This window comes from Mytilus californianus, unplaced genomic scaffold (assembly GCF_021869535.1).
Source record: "Mytilus californianus isolate M0D057914Y unplaced genomic scaffold, xbMytCali1.0.p SCAF_1, whole genome shotgun sequence".
Taxonomy (NCBI): domain Eukaryota; kingdom Metazoa; phylum Mollusca; class Bivalvia; order Mytilida; family Mytilidae; genus Mytilus; species Mytilus californianus.
In genome coordinates, this window is record NW_026262581.1 from 113464750 (window position 1) to 113486941 (window position 22192).

Consider the following 22192-nt stretch of genomic DNA (forward strand, 5'->3'; position numbering starts at 1 on the left):
CCAGGGCCCGAAGGGCCCCATGTGAGCTTATGCCATCACTTGGCGTCCGTCGTCTGTCGTCGTCGTCTGTCCTCGTAAACTATTTAAAAAATCTTCTCCTCTGAAACTACTGGGCCAAATACCTTCAAACTTTAACTAAATGTTCCTTAGGGTATCTTGTTTATAAATTGTATCCGAAGTTTTGATCCATATACAAACATGGCCGCCATGGCTAAAAATAGAACATAGGGGTCAAATGCAGTTTTTGGCTTATATCTCAAAAACTAAAGCTTTTAGAGCAAATCTGACATGGGGTAAAATTGTTCAATTGGTCATGATCTATCAATTCTGAAATTTTCAGACAAATCAAACAACCCATTGTTGGGTTGCTGCCACCTAATTGGTAGTTTTAACAAAATTTTGCAGTTTTTTGTTATTATTTTGAATATTATTATAGATATATATAAACTGTAAGCAGCAATAATGTTCAGCAAAGTAAGTTCTACAAAAAAGTTAATATGACCATAATTGTCAATTGATCCCTTAAGGAGTTATTGTCCTTTAAAGACAATTTTACACAATTTGTTCATCAAGTTTGCCAACATTTAAAAATCTTCTCCTCTGAAATACAGGTGAGCGATTCAGGCTCTTGAGAGCCTCTTGTCTTGAGTGACTTTCCTTTTAACTTTTATTAAACATCCTTTGTTCTTTTGAGAGCATCTTCAGGTATTCATAAAACTTCTCAAAACAAGATAAATTAAGTTTTTCCTGTAGAATATTTGGATTAATTTAAGTTAGATCAGGAAATCCTTAACATTTGAGATGTATTATGAGACAAAAAAAATTGTCAGTATGTAAGAGGTCCTAATGAAGCTGGTGTGTTACTCTCAAGAACAAAATATGAAAGCTTCTCAAATTTGCATTACACAGAGTAAAACTTCACATGGAATTTGGACTTTCAATTTTTCTATACCACCTCTACCATGAGTACACACAGCTTCAATAATGAGTAAAAGAATAATTTATGGCACCCAGGAAACAAAATATGAAGATATGGAAATTAAAATAAATGCAGTCAGATTGTAAAGCAAACTGTGTGCTGCAGTTTATATTGTGATCAGTCTATCACTCTATGCAATTTGCTTTAGACATTTGGTTTGCAGCAACTGGGAACTGCAATAGGATTAGGACTTTGTATATTAAACACAAGAAAAAAATATGTAGACTTCTAAGTTATAAATAAAATAGTCAAGCCTTAAAAGGTAAAGTCAAATGGTAGCTGTATACACTTTTCTACAACAACTAAAAATCCAACAATGTGTGCTTTTTATGCCCCCGCTGTAGCGGTGGGGGCATTTAAGTTTTACCCTTGTCCGTCTGTACGTACGTCCCAAAATTGGTTTCCGTTCTTTAACTTGAGTTTGCCTCAACCAAATGTTATGAAACTTATACACAATGCTTATTACCACAAAACACAGATCAAGTTTGAATTTTGGTGGCGTCACTTTAACTGTTCTAGAGTTATGCCCCTTTATAAATGGAAAAATTACAAAATTTTATTTTCTGTTCTCTAACTTAAGTTTGCCTCAACCAAATATTATAAAACTTATACACAATGCTTATTACCACAAAACACAGATCAAGATTGAATTTTGGTGGTGTCACTTAAACCGTTCTAGAGTTATGCCCCTTTATAAATGGAAAAATTGCAAAATTTTTATTTTCTTCTAAATATCAAGTAATTTTTAAAATTGGAGTTATTTTCCTTTGTCCGTGATTATAGTTGAATCAACTACAATCAATGCTTTATACAGTGCAATGTTTAATTGTGACTTCTACTGATAAAACACAGATCAAGTTTTTGGGTAGTGTCACTTTAACCATTATTGAGTTATGCCCCTTTAAAAATCGAAAGATTGCAAAATTTTTAGTTTCCATTCTGTAACTTAAGTTTGCCCTAACCAAACATTATGAAACCTATACACAATATTCATAATCACAAACTAAGATCAAGTACAAATTTTTTGTTTCCGTTTTCTAACTTTAGCTTACCTCAACCAAATGTTATGAAACTTATACACAATGCTTATTACTACATAATACAGATTAAATACGAAATTTGGTGGCGACACTTTTACCATTCTTGAGTTATGTCCCTTTATAAACATAAAATTGCTGAATTTTTCGTTTCTGTTCTCTTAACTTTAGTTTGTCTCAACCAAATGTTATAAAACTTATACACCACCATTCTAGAGTTATGCGTGTTTACAAATAGAAAAATTGTTGCTGAATTTTTAGTTTCTGTTCTCTACTAAAGTTAGCCTCAACCAAATGTTATGAGACTTACACACAATGTTTATTACCACAAAACTCAGATCAAGTTCAAATTTGGGTAACGTCACTTTTACCGTTCTTCAGTTATGTCCCTTTATAACTATATGATATGCAAGCGGGGGCATTATCTGTGTCCACATGTGGACACTATCCACATTTATATTAAATTGATTTGTGCAAGAATCTACACACAATGACATATTTTCAATAAAGGTGTTTTAACATATCATTACCTTATTCTCATTACAGTCAATTATTTCAAATCAAAAGCAAATAAATCAGCAACAATTTTTGGTGACCAGTCAGCAGTCTCTTGTTCTTTCCTTTTTTTTAAAGTACGCAACTTGGTTTTTTTTTCGGACAACATTGGACACATAAACAGACCATCAAAAATTTGTATTGGTACTACCACACCCAAATGCGTCTTTCTATTACATATTCATTTTTGATGAAGGATGTGGCCAATATTTCCAAGAAAAAATAGACCTAAAAATGTACTTAGACAGCTTTAACTAAAAACCAGAATACTGTGATATTATTGAAGCCATATACACTGATATGACTGTCTAACATGGAGTTAGCAGACAAATTTTTTGTTTATTTCTATTTTGAATATTTTAGATTTTAGGTTGTATAAAACAAATTTCAATATTCAGGGCCTTTAGGCTTTCTTCATCTTACCCTTTTAGTTCGGCTTTTCTTCTTATAGCTCAAAAGATATTCTTATATTTTTATACATACATTGTATATTTTGCCATTGATGACATTGCTGTAAAAAAAATGCTTCTGTTTCATAGACAATGTAGACCAGGTCAATGATCTGTTCTCAGAGTTGAAATAAGAACATATATATGTAGTGTTTTTTGTTGCTGTTTTTTCTATGGACACAAACAAGAATTTTTGGAATACTTTGAACCTCTTTTGTTTATAAAAGTGTATACATTAAATTTAAACCTTTGATGAAAGATATAGTAGCACAGTCTTGATAAATATTTATAATTATATTGATTCCCATGATCTTAGACTTTAAATTTATTGATCTGTATTGACTATGACCTTCAGTAAAGTATATAACCTACATTTGTATTTAAATCTACCGTAGAAATATTGTTTTATTGCACTGTATGATCATTTTGAGCAAATATATACAAGTATATTTATTCATTCTTATATATTACGGATTACAAATGTGTCGAGTTTTGTGATTGGATAACAACACAGAGATGTCAGTATATATTCAGGAAACTGCCAGGGTATATACGACGTGTTTTACCCCAATTGGAACCTCAACAATGTCATCATAACGAACGTTACTATATGACGTAGTCTTAACCTATACAGTACACTTAAAGAATGCAGAGGCTCACAGAAGGATAATAATGACGTGTATTCGTCATAATACGTTTTTAATTTAAAATCACGCGATTTACACATCAAATAATTAATTAATGTTTTAAAGTGTCATTACAAATAAGTGCATAAATTTTCACAGCAAATTACAAAATCCTCCACGTATGCGGAAAATATATACGGCCTATACTGCATGGTGAATGTTTAACAAATACCTGGTACTGGAAAAAAAACATTAAGGCAGGGGTAATCCGTAATATACGGTAATTCAGGTTTCAGACAGGGTATATAATTTGACATTATATACCCTGTCTGAGACCTGAATAACATATAATATCCATGTTAATCATCAAGTCAAAACATTTATATTCTCTATTACCGGTAGTTCCTTGACATTAAAAGAATATGGACTTTGTTGTTATTTTTCTTTCATTCCTATGAAAATTTAAAGCCCAAGGTGAAAAACAGTAAATCATATCTTGACAAACATGTTTGCTGTTTACAGTTTCTCTCTATATATTATAATTTAAAAGGAGATGGCCAAACCCATTTTTTGCATTCTTGAATATTTTCTTGAAAACTATAATAGGTGAGAGAGAACAACAAAAATGATCATCTAGATAAGATCTATTAAGAAGCCAACATAACTTAATACAATAATGGTGAATATGAATATCAAAATGGCATATTTTGGACAGGGCGGTGATTCAGGCATTTAAGAGCCTCTTGTTTTCTTTTTATGGGTATACACTATAACAGTAGTTATCTTTTTTATGCCCCCCGCCATCATGGAGAGGGCATTAAGTTTTACCCTTGTCCGTCCGTACGTCCCAAAGTTGGTTTCCGTTCTCCAACTTTAGTTTGCCTCCACCAAATGTTATGAAACTTATACTCAATGCTTATTACCACAAAACACAGATCAAGTTTTAATTTTGGTGGCGTCACTTAAACCGTTGTAGAGTTATGCCCCTTCACAAATGGAAAAATTGCTGAATTTTTCGTTTCCGTTCTCTAACTTTAGTTTGCCTCAACCAGATGTTATTAAACTTATACACAATGCTTATTACCACAAAACACAGATCAAGTTCGAGTTTTGGTGGCGTCACTTAAACAGTTGTAGAGTTATGTCCCTTTACAAATAGAAAAATTGCTGAATTTTTCGTTTCCGTTCTCTAACTTTAGTTTGCCTCAACCAAATGTTATGAAACTTATACACAAAGCTTATTACCACAAAATACAGATCAAGTTTGAAATTTGGTAGTGTCATTTTAACCGTTCTAGAGTTATGTCCTTTACAAATGGAAAAATTGCTGTTTCCGTTCTCAAACTTAAGTTTGCCTCAACCAAATGTTATGAAACTTATACACAATACTTATTACTACAAAACTCAGATCAATAACAAATTTGGGTAGCGTTACTTTTACCGTTCTTCAGTTATGTCCCTTTATAACTTTATATTTTTTAAATAACTTATAAGAAAAATCATAAATTCAATGAAAAATAGGATACATGTAGGGAACTGCATCTAAGGAAGCTGACTTTGATAACTTTGAATTGTGAATTTTGACAAGATTTGATATTGATTTCCTTTCATTTCAGTCTTTAAGGAAATTGAACCATCCAAATATAGTTCGACTAAAAGAAGTTATACGAGAAAATGATCAACTGTTTTTTGTGTTCGAATTTATGAAAGAAAACTTATATCAGTTAATGAAAGACAGGTGAGTTAAGTTGACATTGTTATATACATATATACAAAGCAATTCATTCTGGACATTTACTCTGAGGTAAGAGATCCTGAGTAAAAGAACCTCTAAAGTTACCAAACGGACTTCAAACTCATAATTTGAAAATAAACTGACAAGGCCATGGCAAATTTACTTATTTATATATTTATGAGTAAATATTGTATAACCATACACCAGATTTATTGGTGAAGTGAAATTTACAATGTTATAACTGTACTAGACTCATCAATAATATTTATCATTACAATGTTTGGAGTTAAATTGCCTTTTACAATAACTTAATGTAAAGCAATGATGAGAACTATAATATCCAGTAAACTTGGAGAAAACTCTGTTTACTAGTACAAGCACTTAACTAAGAATGTTAGCTTTAGATGCCAAGGGCCTGAACCAGTTATTCATCTGTGCATGAATGTGAAGACATATTTTTAATTAGTAGCTTCTGCCTTGTTGAAAACCATGACCCAGTTTGTAGGCCTAGTGTTATGCTTTTCAAAAACAATTAGCAACAAAATGAAGTCTCAAATTTGTAGTTATAATATACGCTAATATATATTTAAAAGCAGCATTTTTCATGTGATGGTTGGAATTTAAAACAAGCAATAATTTACAACAGCCATTCTCTTACTATCTAAGTTTGAAAAATAAATCTTATTTTGTTACTTTTCAGAGATAAGTTGTTTCCTGAGTCAGTAGTACGGAACATCATTTACCAAGTTCTACAAGGTTTAGCATTTATGCATAAACATGGTAGGTAGGAGTTAAAGGTAGTTTTAAAGGTATTTTAAGGCAGATGTGCCTGATATACAGACATGTCTTATAAAGAGATAATTGCTATCTTTTCTAATAACTTCAGTGACCAGTAACTTAAAAATATGCAAAGTTATTAAAAGTAATCCTTCACGCTATAAACATTGTTATCTGTCATCCCACTGTCTGTATCACTCTGTTCAGCTCTTAATAAAGTTGCATATCACGACTTTGTGACGTCAAATACGTTGACCCAGCCTTAATAACTTTGACCGGGACATATCACCTACGTCATAATGAATGAATCGACGTTGATAAGTTTGACCCAAACTTATCAAGTTGTCTTCCAGTGTGTTGGTGAAACTCTTGTTTCTATCATGCAAAATACTCAAATACAAACCAATTAATCGATTATCTGGTTGTCTGCATATTTATATTGTAAAATATCAGCTGCTCAACACAATATGAAGCCTTTTTAAACTCGTTCGCTGCGCTCACTCGACAAAAAGCTTCATATTGTGACTAGCAGCTGATATTTTATACAATATCAATATGTAGACAACCCGATCAACAGATAATAAAAAGATGAAAATAATACCTCCTCTTTCAAGCTGTTGAAGGATGTAAACTGCTGAAATTCAATATACCGGTAACAATATTTTCATAAATGAAGTCTTTTTCAATATATTAAAGATGAACATTGTATAATACATCCAGATTAGTCCATGTGCGTGTTTTTAGAACTAACATTTAAAAAAGGACAATGGATCATTTGATTTCTGAAAAATTGAAATTTTCAGAATTTGAATTGTTTTATTTGCCAAATATATATTCTATTTATTATTTCATAATTCAGAAAGGTGAAAAATGCTAGAGCTGTTGGAGATTTAAGTTGATGTTAATACACTGTATGCTCATTTAATTATATCATATAATATTTTACAGGTTTCTTCCACAGAGATTTAAAGCCAGAAAATTTATTATGTACTGGCGCTGATTGTTGTAAAATAGCAGATTTTGGTCTTGCCAGAGAAATTAGGTCAAGGCCACCATACACAGATTATGTCTCAACAAGATGGTTAGTAAATGAATATTTTCTGAAAAATAAGTTTCTATATTTATTCATCTTCTTATAGAATGTACATGCAATCAAAATCAGATCACCAGACAAAATACTATATATGTTGCTACCAAAGGGCATGCACACCTCATGGTTTTAAATATGGAAAGTATTTTGCAACAATTATAATAATAAATAAACTGTACTGTATGTGTAAGGTTAATGTAACTGAATGTCTGCATCAATGAATTAACAGCTCAATGGCTATTTTGTAGTTTACTCTCTTCTGACATTGTTAAAAATCAAGTAAACCATGAAATTATTTGCCATACCTGAAAAAAAATGAAGGAATTTCCTCTTGTACATTATATAGTAGTTGAAACAAGGACCTTTAAAACATGCATGGGCAACCTGTTGAACCTCATCTGATTAAGATTAAACAGATAACTGTGTAAGAATTATTAATTTACCTTTTGATTTTTTAGGAGAGCATATCAATATTCATGATTCTATAATTGTAATTTTTTAGAGACTTAACCTGGAACTATGACTCGTCTGTAGATTTGTTGTAAACTTCTATGTTTATATTTAAATACATATATTTTTAGGTACAGAGCCCCAGAAATCTTGTTACGGTCTGTGAACTATAATTCTCCAATAGACTTATTTGCTGTTGGTGCAATAATGGCAGAATTATACACATTGAGACCATTGTTCCCAGGCACTTCAGAAATAGATCAAATATTCAAAATTTGCTCTATATTGGGAACTCCTCAAAAGGTGAGTGTGTACATACATAAGTTAAGAATTGAAGATGTAAAGGAGAATTCTCCTCTGTTGTTCTGTTATTTTAAAATGAAAAGAAAGACCCCAATTAAATCAATCTGCTAAACAATTGTACAATTAAAAGGTTTGGTTTTTGAAGCCTTCCAGCAGTTGCTAGAATATGCATAAAGATTTTTTCAGCTTAACAGTTTAGTTCTATTTTTAGTATAAATTTAACCTTTTATGATACTTAACCTAACATATCTTTGTATTCTAGGATGAATGGGAAGAAGGATATAAACTGGCTGCTGCAATGAACTTCCGTTGGCCTCAGTGTGTAACTACAAACCTAAAGACTATTATACCACATGCCAGTCCAGAATCTCTTCATCTTATGAAAGATATGTTATTGTGGAACCCCAGTAAACGACCAACAGCTAGTCAGGTATAACATAATCAGTAACATGTACTTACATTTACCTTATATCTGAACAGTATGAAAATTCTGAAAACAGAAAGTTTGAATAAACCTCCAAATTATAAGGTAAAGCTTACTACACTTGAAAGAGCTTCATGATGTATTTCTGTTACTTCAGTTGGTCCAAAAATTTGTAAGAGAAATCAATGAATATGTTGTACAACAATTTTAAAATGAATTTAAAAAAAAAGTTATATAAATAAAGGAAAAATAATAAGAGAAAGTTATAAAACACTATGTGGACACTTGCTTATGTGTACCTAAAATTGTTGAATTTCAACTTTAAAAATTTTCAATTAAGTCAACTTCACAGAAATGTTATTCTGACATGTCTAATTAAAGTGAGATATAAAATCTTTTAATGTACAAGCAGCAAAATAATATATTGTGTAATATTTTGTAGAGTCTGAAGTACCAGTATTTTAATGTGGGTCAGAATCTTGGCTTACAACAGACAGTCAGACCGTCACCAACTATACAAAATAATCCATCACCTGTCATTTCACCACAAAAACCAAAGCAAGAAGAGAAAATGTACAACTATAATCCATCTTTCAACCAAAATTCACCATATCACCAACCATCACCGACTCACCAAGCAACACCACAGTTCCAAGCATCACCACAACCATTTACTGAAAAGAAAAGTAACCCAATGGTAGCACCTTCATATGGAAAACAGATAGATAATGTAAGTAATAGGAAAATATTTCTGTTAAACGTTGCAAAATTTTTATTATTAAGTGTTTTCACCAAGCTTTCTTGTAACTGAAAAAAAAAATCAAAGAAAAGAAAGCATTTAAAACAACAATATGAGTAACTTTTCTTAGTCTGAAATAAAAAAAAAAGTTGAAAAGATATTAAATATTTTGATTTTTCAGCTTCCAGTTATTTATAAAAATGTTACTATTGAAACTTTAAAAGACATTAATCTAGTAAATCCCATCCTGCTTACATAAAGAATTTATTATAGGTAAAACACATTCTTAAAGGACAAAGAAACTAACAAAGTTAATTGACCTCAATATCTTCTAACATTTAAAAGCTTGCAGCTAATTCATGGAAGAAAGTCCTCAACAACAAAATAATTAAATGTTGTTACCACATAAACAAGAACTGATTTCTTTGTAATTTATATTATAGGATGCATTTGCTGTGTCAGTAAAGAAAAAACCTCAGCAGAGTGGAAGAAAACGTTGGGGGGCTGGATTGTCAGAGACGTGGGATGATTGGGATGACTTTGACTTTGGTGCACCAAAAAAGCCAGCACACAAACATGTAGCAGCCAAACCTTTACCGTCCATTGGTCCCAAAAGGGATGTGTTTGGTAAAGAAAATGATGATGAAGACGACTTTTTAACGTAAGTTATGATTTTATACTAAAAATGAATACTGGTAACAATATGTAAAGTGTATATTACAAATTTAAGCATTTTGACATTTGTTTGTTTAATGATATTAAAATTAAAAACTGAATAATGTTTTTGTTTACAGACTTGTGATTTGTATTGTGCAGATTTATCACTGTTTATACATATGAATATCTTTCTATATTTTTGACTCTATTATTTCAGGAGTATATTAAACAAGAAGAATGTAAATAAGGCTCAACCCCGTGTTCCCTCTGGAAGATCATCTGCTTCTTCTGCAAAAAATCATTATCTTAGTAAATCACGATACCTGCCAGGTGAGAAAATAATTTATAAAAATCAAGATTAAAGGAGAGAGACCAAGTGTAGGAGATAAAATTCACTGGGATGATTTTGTTGTCCATTTTTATCAATATATCCTAAGCTTCTAAATAATACAGATAAACTTCTTTTTGTTACTTGATTGCTTACAGGTTACAAGAGTGCAATTATTCTTAATGCATTTTCCATAGAGTACCAGTGGTGTTCCGTATTTTTTTTTCTGGAAGACTACACAAACTAGGGAAAAACAGGTAGCAGTTCCTGTTACTAGAAATGCCAGTGTTGCATTACAACCAAAAAAATAAATATGGTCGTGCGGCAAAAATTGACTTAAAATATAGTTGAAAAAGATCGTCTATATTTTTTGCTTAATGAAAAAGGCATATTTTTAATGGCCCCGACATGCAGAAATGGAAGATATTTTCTATACTTTGCAAAATGTGAATTTGATTTTCTGGATTTTTTAAACCTAAATGGATAAGCTTTCGATTAAAAGTAATTCCAATTCTGTATCATCCAATCAGAAGCCGTACAGGATTCTATTCTGAGTACCATCTTGGGATAAAAAACTTGCCAGTAAAATGTAAACAAATAATTGCGCTCTTGTAACCTACAAAGCACTGATAAAAGTAACTATAACATACACATTACTAATTTAAAGAGTTATATCACATGATCCAGGTCTATCCCACTTAATTTCTTCATGGAATTGTTATGTGCATTGATTTGATAGTGAAGATTTTGTATTTCAAGACAAATTCTAAAAAAAATTGTTTACATATATCATATAAGAGAATGTACAGTTACAGGGGACATAACTAAAAAATATGTACACTGTCAGAATTTTAAGAAACAATAATATTACTCTTTTTTTCAACAACAGTACAATAGAATACAATTCAAGGCAACAAAGGTATCAATCAATAAATTAAAAACTTAATGACTTGAGATATACCATTTGATATGGTTGTTCTGGTTTTGTGGCTCTGGTTGGAAATCAAATACCTTGTCTCATTTCAGCATATTTTAAGTTTTGCAATAAAGTTGAATGGATCAAGCATTTAGCAAAATTTTAAGATCACCATAAGTATACTGACATATGAATTATTTGTTTATTACATTTATCAGTATAAATGATATGAAAAAGGAATCATGGACCAATTTGAGCCAACTTTGCCTTAAATAATTTTGGAGAGTCTATGAACATAGTAAGATTAAGCATATGTTCTTGCCAAATAAAAAGCTTAGGTACTGTTACTAGGAAAAGAAATTAAAAAAATGGAGCTAAAGATACCAAAACTTAGGGGGGATCTTAGATGCTCCTGAGGGCAAGGAAGAGCTTGGTAAAACACAAGTCTCTGACATTTTAAAGATGCTGATGAAGGTAAATCAAGAAAAGCTTGTCAGACATACCAAATTTATAAAGTGTTATTTGTAGTAATTATGAACAAATTAAATTAATTGGCTTTAAAGATATCCCAGGCCCTTTTTAAATTATATCTGATGACCTTTTTGTGCCAACATAGATTGTTATTGTAGCAAGAACAAAATACTGAGCAATAACAAATTTCTTTAAGGGTATCATATTAACGACATTGAATTTAATGCTTAGCATGAATCATATTGGATAATCAAGGATGTTTAATTTTTTAAACCCTTTAGGTATTTGATTCAGGAACAACCTTCAGTTTAAAGATCTATTTTGTGAACATAATTATACATTTACCATATATCCATCTCAATTTCAATTTATGATAATTAGTTGGTAGCTAACATTTTTACCTGAATTTTGTCATAAATTTTCCAGGTGTAATACGCTCGTCTATAGTAATAGTTGGTAATTAATCACCTGCATGGCTTGGTGTCTTCTGCTGTCAGAATGTCTTTGCTTTATCTTACTTAATATAAATACTTACGCAACACAAGTTCTACTTTATTAATAAAAAAATGCTAGTTTTAAGATTTTTGACAACATGAATATGAAAACTAAAAAATGCACAGGATTTTCTTGATGTTTTTGCACCTTATCAGTATAATTTGAACAAAAAAATCTCTCTTGTTAGTCAAAAAGTAAACTGTGTTCACCTTAAATATTATTTAACAAGAAAAATTAAAAGAGTAGAAAAATGTCAACGAAACCCAGTTTATGAACCCTTAAGCTATTGAATAGATGCAATGTAAGTAAGTTCACACCAAAAGGAGGAAAAGAAAACAGAAAATTGTGATTTAATTATTGGATTTCAGAAAATGAGATGAAAATATAAAACAAATTAAACACACACTGATCCAAAAGCAATATAAATAGTGTGCTTTTCCAAATTTTCACCATGTTATATATTTGTTGATTTTTATCTCAGCGAACAACTTATTCATTGTTATTTGTGATATTTCAGGTATTAATCCAAAGAGCAGTGCCAAAAAAGAAACACCAAGCTACGGTGCATTATTAGGTGCCAAGGCATCTCCTGGTGGAATCTCAAATGTCAGCAGGCCTTCAATAGGTATTAAAGTAATATCTTAAGATTGATTTTTATGCCTCTCCTAGGGACATTATGTTTTTTTCGGTTTGTGCTTCCTTTTGTTTGTCTGTCCATCTGTCTGTCTGTCCCGCTTCAGGTTAAAGTTTTTGGTCAAGGTAGGTTTTGATGAATTTGAAGTCCAATCAACTTGAAACTTAGTACACATGTTCCTTATGATATGATCTTTCTAATTTTAATGCCAAATTAGAGTTTTGACCCCAATTTCACAGTCCACTGAACATAGAAAATGATAGTGCGAGTGGGCAGGTTAAAGTTTTTGGTCAAGGTAGTTTCTGATGAAGTTGAAGTCCAATCAACTGGAAACTTAGTACACATGTTCCCTATGATATGATCTTTCTAATTTTAATGCCTAATTAGAGTTTTTACCCCAATTTCACGGTCGACTTAACATAGAAAATGATAGTGCGAGTGGGGCATCCATGTACTATGGACACATTCTTGTTCTAGGTGACTTCCTGGTTAAATCCTAAATATAAACCTAAGATATTATTCAATTATTATGCAGTAGTGTAAAAATCTTTGTTTGTAAGAAATTCCACCCTCCTATAAAGTCTTATACAGAATTTTTATAGTCCAAAACAAAAATGATTACAACACAGCTTTTTTTTTTACCAGAACTTTAATAATTACTATTTCTTTAAAATGAGATGCAAATTATTATGATTTAACTGTTGTGAATATTTTAAATTAATATATTCTACCCTACAATGTTTTGTTTACCACTAGACATTAACTTGCATAAGAAAAACAACATCTTATACAAAGATTTAGCTACTGTAACACAAACAAGACTTGCTACATATACAAAACATTGAAAACCAAAGTGTAATCTATGCAGACAGAGAACTCACTGGAAACCATGGAAATTTAAAGTTTTTAAACTGAGGTCATACATGTTTCAATATCTGTAAGTTACATGCAAGCCTTTGCTATATTTCTACATTTACCTTGATTTCCACAATTATAAACTGAAATATGATGATAACACTTATTTTTGTTGATGATTTTTAAAATAATATTAAACTACTTACACCTAAAATGTTTATATTTACAGGTCCAATAGGAAGTACAAGAAATAATGCAGATGCGGGATATGTTCCTTCGTTTATGTCAACCACAAAGAACACAAGTAAGGCTCTATAGGATTAAACAGAAGCTCAATTCGTTTTGTCTTCAGTAATTTCACTGAAGAGAACTTTTATGCTATCAGTTAAATTGACCATAGTTTGAGTACATTATTACTTTGGTAAAGGTATTTAAAATAAAGTTTTAATTCATGATGTGTTTTCCTTTGAATGCAATGGATCCAAAACTAATTCCATATATAATTGATTTATAGATAAATTTACATATGTATATATTATAGATTACCCACCAGTTAGTTGGAAGAGGGCACAGCCAGGACCTTTATCTATGAACAAGAACTCAGCAGGACTGGGTGGTAAACCTGTAGGGGGTGGTACACATGGACGCACTGACTGGGCTGCTAAGTAAGTTCTATTAAATGTTATTCGTGAATCGAGTTATGTAAGTACTCAACAATTCCCTTTTGCTTTACCATATGCCAGAACAAATAATTCCAAAAAGCATTATATTTGATAAAATCTTTACTTGTATTATGGACTAAAAGAAATACAGAGGTTAAAATGTTGGCAAGCTCAAATTAATTTAATTTATCAATAATGAAAGTGTTCATATTTACATTCGAACACTGTTTGTTGTAAATTAAACTACTACAAGCTACTCATTTTTATTAATTATTGTATTTTAAATGAGCTTAATTCATGTTTTGTATGTTTCTATTTTCAGGTATCTAAAGTCATGAGAAGAAGTTGACATTAGGTGTTGTTCAAACAATCAAGTGCCACACAACGTCCACACACTGTGATACATTGTTATTTTGTTGTTATTTTGTCTCATACTTTTTGTTAAAGATTCTTGTGTCTTACATGTGGGGAATAAACATTATTCTATTAAATGATCCAGACAATATTATGTCTGATCGAGGGTGGTTTTGAGATTAGATGTAGTCTGTAAGGATAGTACATACTAAAGATTTCTTGCCACTAACATCATGATGTAGTTAATAACATTTATAAATCAATTTTTCCTTTCAAGTACTGGATTTATAATTCTTTTGGATTTTTTGTTGATTTTTTTTTTTATTAACTGCATTTTTGTGCCATTAAATATTTATTAAAACGGGAAAAGTAATAGAAAGTTTGAAGAAGTTAACTTAAAGTTAAGAGGAATATGAAATATATGTATTTAGGTAATATGGTATTGAATTTGAGCATGTAACATGGAAAACCTTTTCTAATCAAGATTAAATGGGTTTCTGTATTGTTTTATTGTTTGTGAAAATGGTAAATCTAAAAAGATCTTTGAAGTGCTTAATAAGAAATATTTATTTATACTGTGCTTTTGTTTGAAAATGTCAATAAGTAAAAAAAGAAGTAAAATGTATGAGAGAGGTAATACCTGAGTGATTTAAACTTCAGTTTATCGTAATATAAGTGAAAGAAAGTTGCATTTTTTGTCTTACACTTCCACTCAACTCTATAAGACATTTTATTCTTTTCTTCTCCTCTCATGAAACTATATGCACAGGTTTGAACATCTTGGGCAAGCTGTTCAAGTGTCATACTTTGTGGCAACACTGCTTCCTATTTAGTATCCTGTTCAATCATATTTTTAAATGTTCTGAAATACTCAGTCTATCTGAAGAGTAAAGTTACCATAAAAGATGTACAGAAGGTTCTCATTGAAAAGTAGAACCAATGAAAGGTGTACTGTGGATTCATTATTATTCGTTGGATACCAATTTTCGTGGGCTTCGTGGGGACATTTTAACCACAAATTCAAATGTTAAACGAATAACAAATTTCTAAAGGCTTTGTATGTAGAGATTCGCAAAACCACGAAATCAAATACCCACGAAAATGCAAGTTTTCCTCAATCCACGAAAATTGATACCCGCGAAAATAAATGAATCCACAGTAATTGCCACAGTAAAATTGTTATAGAAGGTTAGGCTGTGTCTTTATTCTAGTAAGTAGACAGGATCAACTATACTTCATGATTTGTGTTACGTGTGTCCATTTGTTAAAAATATGGTTTTCAGGGTAATTTACATTCCTAATTTCATTTCATTTTATGTATACTTAAAACAAGTTGCAAATTCAGAGCAGTTAGTTTTTTTCCCAATACATAATTTTAATACAGGCCATACCTAATTGTAACTGCAGATTCTCTAGCTTAGACACTAGTCATTCTAATGTAAATTTTATGGGAATTGGCTTTAGCTAAACATTATGTTCATTGGAATTTGTTTGTCTTTAAAGTAATGGGTATATTACATGCACGCAAAGTCATAGCTATTGTCTTCCTTTTTTATGCCTTTTGAAGCTCTGAAGACTAATCAAACTTTATTTTCAATTTTTTTTAATAAGCTTTTTAATCAAATATACTCTCAGATCATGCATATAATGCTACTTAAGTGTATCATCTCACATTATGTAGACAATTTCTCAGAATGAAATGTGGATTGATAAATTGTTAAATCATGTATCAAGAGATTCTTTAATTTATGGAGTGACCTTCAAACTTTACTTGGTTTGAAAAGGTGTCTTCACTTGTTAAGATTTGTACATAGTTGTTGCACCTTTGTTGTTGATTACAAATTTACTCATTTGCATGTCATGTTTTATTACAGAAATAAGAATCATATTTTATTGCAAGGTTAAATGATGATTCTTCAACTATATTATTTCAGAACAGAACTTTACATTTAACTTGAAACCTGTGCTAGTTAAGCTAATTTTCAGTAGAGCCAACTTTCTGATGTTTGTCCTTGGGGAAAAACTATACATATATAACAGGGCATTGTTTTCTTTTAGTGGCGCATAAAGATAAGCTATTAATTTTTTTGGATGGCGTTTGGAAATAAATCAATGTAGCATTTTGAATTTTGCAGAGTTGTAATATATTGTTTTGATACTTGGAAACTTTCTTTAGACTACCTCAGTATTTTTTTATTATTATGGTGTTGTATAAAGATTAAGGGTTATGACCAGAATGTTTTGAAAAAGTTCAGTGGTTTTCTCCAGTCACCCTAGCTTCATCCACCAATAAAAACTGACTTCCACTATATAGCCAAAAGTACTGAAAGTGGCATTAAACGCCAACAATCAATCAATCTAAAAAATGGAAGTACTATAAAACATTTTCCCACTTTAATGAAGAAACCTGTACAGTTAGTAGTTCTTTAAATCAGTTTTCATGAAATGTTTCAGTTGCATGAAAACTTTAGCTAGTGCCATACAATATGATAGTTTTGCACAGAGAGAAAGTTGATTTTTCTATACAATTGATTCATTATTTTTTAAAGGTAATGGTTCTTATATGCAGTAACATTTCATATTGAAGAATCATTTTAATATTTGGAGGGGTTTTGTTGTCTTAAATGATTTAGAAGAAGACTGTTTGTTGTTGATAAGAAAATAGCCAATTACAGTTAAAACATGAGTAAGTGACACTCAGTTTATATACTACTATCTATATTCATTATTGGTATTTTTTTTAGACAAAATGAATAATGGCTTTAGACAAACACATGACAGTCTAAATTAATAAACACATTTTTTTACATATTATAAAAAAATACCATATCAAATATTACTTGAACATGTTTTTTGAGAGAGAATACTAGGGAGAAAGTAGACTGATGCATGGTAAAGAGAGTGCAGTGATTTAAATGTTGTTATTTTTTTGTTTTATATATATTAAAATTTCAGACATTTGTACTTTACTTAAGCATGAATTATGATGTAGTATCATTTATGATCAAGAAATATGGCATATAGTTATTATATGATCACACCAAATAAAAAGAAGTTGAATTTCAATGTTTTATTTCTTTTGTACTTAAAATTAAAGGAGCTAAAAGCACAAGACGTGCCACTATATATTTGTGTGTGTCACTGAATAAGGACATCTTATATATATTTTTATACGACCGCAAAAAAATTTTGTGGTCGTATATTGGTATGACGTTGGCGTCGTCGTCGTCGTCGTCGTCGTCGTCGTCGTCGTCCGGCGTCGTCGTCGTCGTCCGGCGTCGTCGTCCGAATACAAATTGGTTTTCGCACTCTAACTTTAGTTTAAGTGAATGGATCTTTTTGAAATTTGACCATAAGGTTAAATACCACAAAAGGAAGGTTGGGATTGATTTTGGGGGTTATGGTACCAACAGTTATGGAATTAGGGGCCAAAAAGGGGCCAAAAATAAGCATTTTCTAGTTTCCAGACAATAACTGTGGAATGGTGTATGGATCTCTCTGAAATTATACTACAAGTTTCCATACCACAAAGGGATGGTTAGGATTTGCTTTGGGGGGTTATGGCTCAAACCGTTTAGGAATTAGGGGCAAAAAAGGGGGAAAAACAAGGTTGTCCTGGTTAATGGACAAATACTTTAGTACAAAACATAATTTAAAGCAGTGTAAGGGAGATAAATCAAATACATCATTGAAATTATCTCCCTTACACTGCATTTAAATTATGTATAAAGTAATGGTTAATGAACAATAAAGATAATTTAAAACAGTGTAAGGGAGGTAATCCAAATACAACGTTTTGGTTACTTCCCTTACACTGCTTTTAAATTATGTTTAAAGAAATGCATATTTATAAAGGAAGACCAGTAAAAATATCTGCAAATGTTGCATCTTTTTTTTTTACAAAAAAATCCATATGAAAGATTTGACACTATATTTTTAATTCTATTATAAAATAGATTAAGTTAGCACTATGGTAAATTTAAATGGGTAATTATGGTTGCCAACTCCATTGGAAATTTGAATTGAGATTATGACCATATCTTATGGGAAAGAATTTTTGGGGGAAAAAAGGGAGGGGGGGGGTAAAAAGAAATTCTGGGGGGTCAATTTTTTCTCATTTCAGATTTCAGAAATTAAAAAGAATTACTCTTCAAATATATTATTTTTTTTTCAAATTTCAAATATTGAAAAATTTCAAGAAGTAATCTTTAATTGCACAGTATGGCGCATTGGATTTGTAAAATCTTTGATCACATTTATTTATTTGTTATGCTGAATCTAACAGTGTATTTAGATTTTTAATTTTGGGTCCAGTTTTCAAATTGGTCTACATTAAGGTCCAAAGGGTCCAAAATTAACCTTTGTTTGATTTTAGCAAAAATTGAATATATGAGGTTCTTTGATATGCTGAATCTAACCATGTATTTAGATTTTTTTTTGTGGACCCCGTTATCAAATTGGTTCATATTGAGGTCAAAAGGGTCCAAAATTAAACTTTGTTTGATTTCATCTAAAATTGAATTATTGGGGTTCTTTGATATTCCAAATCTAACCGTGTATTTAGATTTTTAATTTTGGGTCCTGTTTTTTTAAATTGGTCTACATTAAGGTCCAAAGGGTCCAAAATTAAACTTAGTTTGATTTTAAAAAAAATTGAATTCTTGAGTTCTTTGATATGCTGAATTTAAACATGTATTTAGATTTTTTATTTGTAGGCCCCGCTATCAAATTGGTTCATATTGAGGTCAAAAGGGTCCAAAATTAAACTTTGTTTGATTTCATCAAAAATTGAATTATTGGGGTTCTTTGATATGCCAAATCTAACCGTGTTTTTAGATTTTTAATTTGGGTCCCGTTTTTTAAATTGGTCTTCATTGAGGTCCAAAGGGTCCAAAATTAAACTTAGTTTGATTTTAACAAAAATTGAATTCTTGGGGTTCTTTGCTATGCTGAATCTAAACATGTGTTTAGATTTTTGATTATGGGCCCAGTTTTCAAGTTGGTCCAAGTTGGGGTCCAAAATTAAACTTTTTTTGATTTCAACAAAAATTGAATATATGGGGTTCTTTGATATGCTGAATCTAACCATGAATTTAGATTTTTTATTTGTGGGCCCCGCTATCAAATTGGTTCATATTGAGGTCAAAAGGGTCCAAAATTAAACTTTGTTTGATTTCATCAAAAATTGAGTTATTGGGGTTCTTTGATATTCCAAATCTAACCGTGTATTTAGATTTTTAATTTTAAGTCCCGTTTTTTTAAATTGGTCTACATTAAGGTCCAAAGGGTCCAAAATTAAACTTAGTTTGATTTTAGCAAAAATTGAATTCTTGGGGTTCTTTGATATGCTGAATCTAAGCATGTGTTTAGATTTTTGATTATGGGCCCAGTTTTCAAGTTTGTCCAAGTTGGGGTCCAAAATTAAACTTTGTTTGATTTTAACAAAAATTGAATATATGGGGTTCTTTGATATGCTGAATCTAACCATGTATTTTGATTTTGGACATTGGACCATAATAGGTAAATTAAAAAAAATCAAGTTCTTAGACCACATTCTTTCTGTGTCAGAAACCTATGCTGTGTCAAATATTTAATAACAATCCAAATTCAGAGCTGTATCAAGCTTGAATGTTGTGTCCATACTTGCCCCAACTGTTCAGGGTTCGACCTCTGCGGTCGTATCAAGCTGCGCCCCAGCGAAGCATTTTATTTTAAATTAGATAAATATACTGCAAAAAAAGCTGGTATTTTCTTAAATCATGAAAATTTAATAAAAATAAATTATTTCCAAAAAATTTTAACACAAATTTAGAGAATACTTTTTGTAAAGATGATATTCCACATCATTTTACAAAAATCCGTATGTGTTTATATTTTGAAAGAAAAAAGTTAAGTGTGTATGTCCAGTGGATAGAAATGTCCATAGAAACCAAAATTTTTAGTAAATGTCTAAAAATTTCGACCCCATTTATCTCAAATGTAGCACATGATGTTATATTTTTTTATTACATATTTAAATTGACTAGGTGGAAAATAGATTGTATACCAATTTTCGTTAAAAAACCAATGTGGGATCAAAACTGTATTGTGTGCCCTTAATGGACTATTCATCCATACATGAGATGAGGTGAAAGAGCTGGGGCGTGTTTTATTGGTCTCTTCTGCACATCTTCAGAATGTCTTCTGGTGAAGAGTCCAAAAAAATGAATCTGGACCTCTTCTGGAGATATACAACGGAAGAACAATAAAACAAAAATTCAATTTGCCGTCGAATATAGCAGATTTTTGTTATGTTGGATGACATATTAAATGAAGTTTACGATGATTTTATAGAAAATTAAGATACGTCCGTTAGACATGACTGTAAAAGTGTGCTTTGTTAGTGACATTTTTCTTTGTACTTTCCTCTAACAAAATTTTGCCAGACAAATCAGGCGTAAACCCCCACTATTTGATTTTTAAGAATAACCTTAAACTGCACAAAAACTTGTCAATGTTTGTCTCGAACGATCAAAAAGGTCATATTGTCTATCCAATTTTTTTAAAGTAACCAAACTGGATTATATATATTTTTGGGAAGCAGGACAAATCGCCCCACACCAAATCACCCCACTTTTTCACCAACTCGCCCCACTTTTAAAAAATCGCCCCAAACTGGTTTACCAACTCGCACCACTTGTGAAAAGGGTTAAATCCCGTTAATTTTTCTCCTGCCAATTAATTAACTCGCCCCACTTAATGAAATAATGTAAACCTAGATGAATATATAATTTCAGGTCTGCCAACTCGCCCCACTTAACTAAAAAAATCTTATACAAAAAAACGAAAATTTACTTAATCATTATTATTGACATTGAGTTGGCATGACTCAACTTGATTCATCAGGTATTTTCTATTTTTCATAAGTGGGTCGAGTTGGCATTACTCAATTCATCAGGATTTTTCTATTTTTCACTGGTTGGGCTAGTTGGCATTCACGTCACAGAAAATACTGATACTCACTTCTTTATGCTTTATTTCAACAAAAAGAAAAGAACTACAAAATAGATATAAGAAGATGTGGTATGAGTGCCAATGAGACAACTCTCCATCCAAGTCACAATTTGTAAAAGAAAAACCATTATGTATAGGTCAAAGTACTGTCTTCAACACGGAGCCTAGCTTGGCTCACATCGAACAGTCAGCTATAAAGGGCCCCAAAAATGACTAGTGTAAAACCATTCAAACGGGAAAAACATGTGTATCTAAGGTTTTAATAGGTATTGATTTCATTTATAATTGGGGCAGGAACATAGATATACAACGGGATTGCATCTTTTTTCATAAGCGGGGCGAGTTGGCATTAATAAATTCATCAGGATTTATCTATTTTTCACAAGTGGGCCGAGTTGGAAGACCTTATATCAGAGGGATTTTTTCCCCTTTTCATAAATGGAGCACTATATTCAACCTATTTTCAATGGGATTTTTTCCTTTTCATAAGTGGGGCGAGTTGGTAAACAAAAGTGGGGCGATTTTTAAGAAAGTGGGGCGAGTTGGTGAAAAAGTGGGGCGATTATGTGTGGGGCGATTTTCCAGAGGGGCGATTTGTCATGGATTCATATTTTTGTATAAAGCAAAGATATCGGAAAGTTCTCAAAATCATTTTTCTCTGGT

The 22192-nt window shown here is 31.2% G+C and overlaps 1 protein-coding gene across 1 annotated transcript in view; it reads left to right on the plus strand.

Annotated features, from left to right (window-relative positions):
* LOC127730955 (serine/threonine-protein kinase dyf-5-like) overlaps nucleotides 1-17602 on the plus strand; it is a 35922-nt gene extending 18320 nt beyond the window's left edge. Inside the window, exons 4-15 of the mRNA XM_052239597.1 lie at nucleotides 5263-5384; nucleotides 6082-6161; nucleotides 7107-7239; nucleotides 7830-8001; nucleotides 8264-8431; nucleotides 8868-9155; nucleotides 9608-9825; nucleotides 10039-10151; nucleotides 12549-12656; nucleotides 13750-13824; nucleotides 14062-14185; nucleotides 14505-17602. Coding sequence (XP_052095557.1) covers nucleotides 5263-5384; nucleotides 6082-6161; nucleotides 7107-7239; nucleotides 7830-8001; nucleotides 8264-8431; nucleotides 8868-9155; nucleotides 9608-9825; nucleotides 10039-10151; nucleotides 12549-12656; nucleotides 13750-13824; nucleotides 14062-14185; nucleotides 14505-14520 — 1617 coding nt within the window. The 3' untranslated portion in view covers nucleotides 14521-17602. The remainder of the gene's footprint in view (nucleotides 1-5262; nucleotides 5385-6081; nucleotides 6162-7106; nucleotides 7240-7829; nucleotides 8002-8263; nucleotides 8432-8867; nucleotides 9156-9607; nucleotides 9826-10038; nucleotides 10152-12548; nucleotides 12657-13749; nucleotides 13825-14061; nucleotides 14186-14504) is intronic.
* The last annotated feature ends 4590 nt before the right edge of the window (nucleotides 17603-22192 follow it).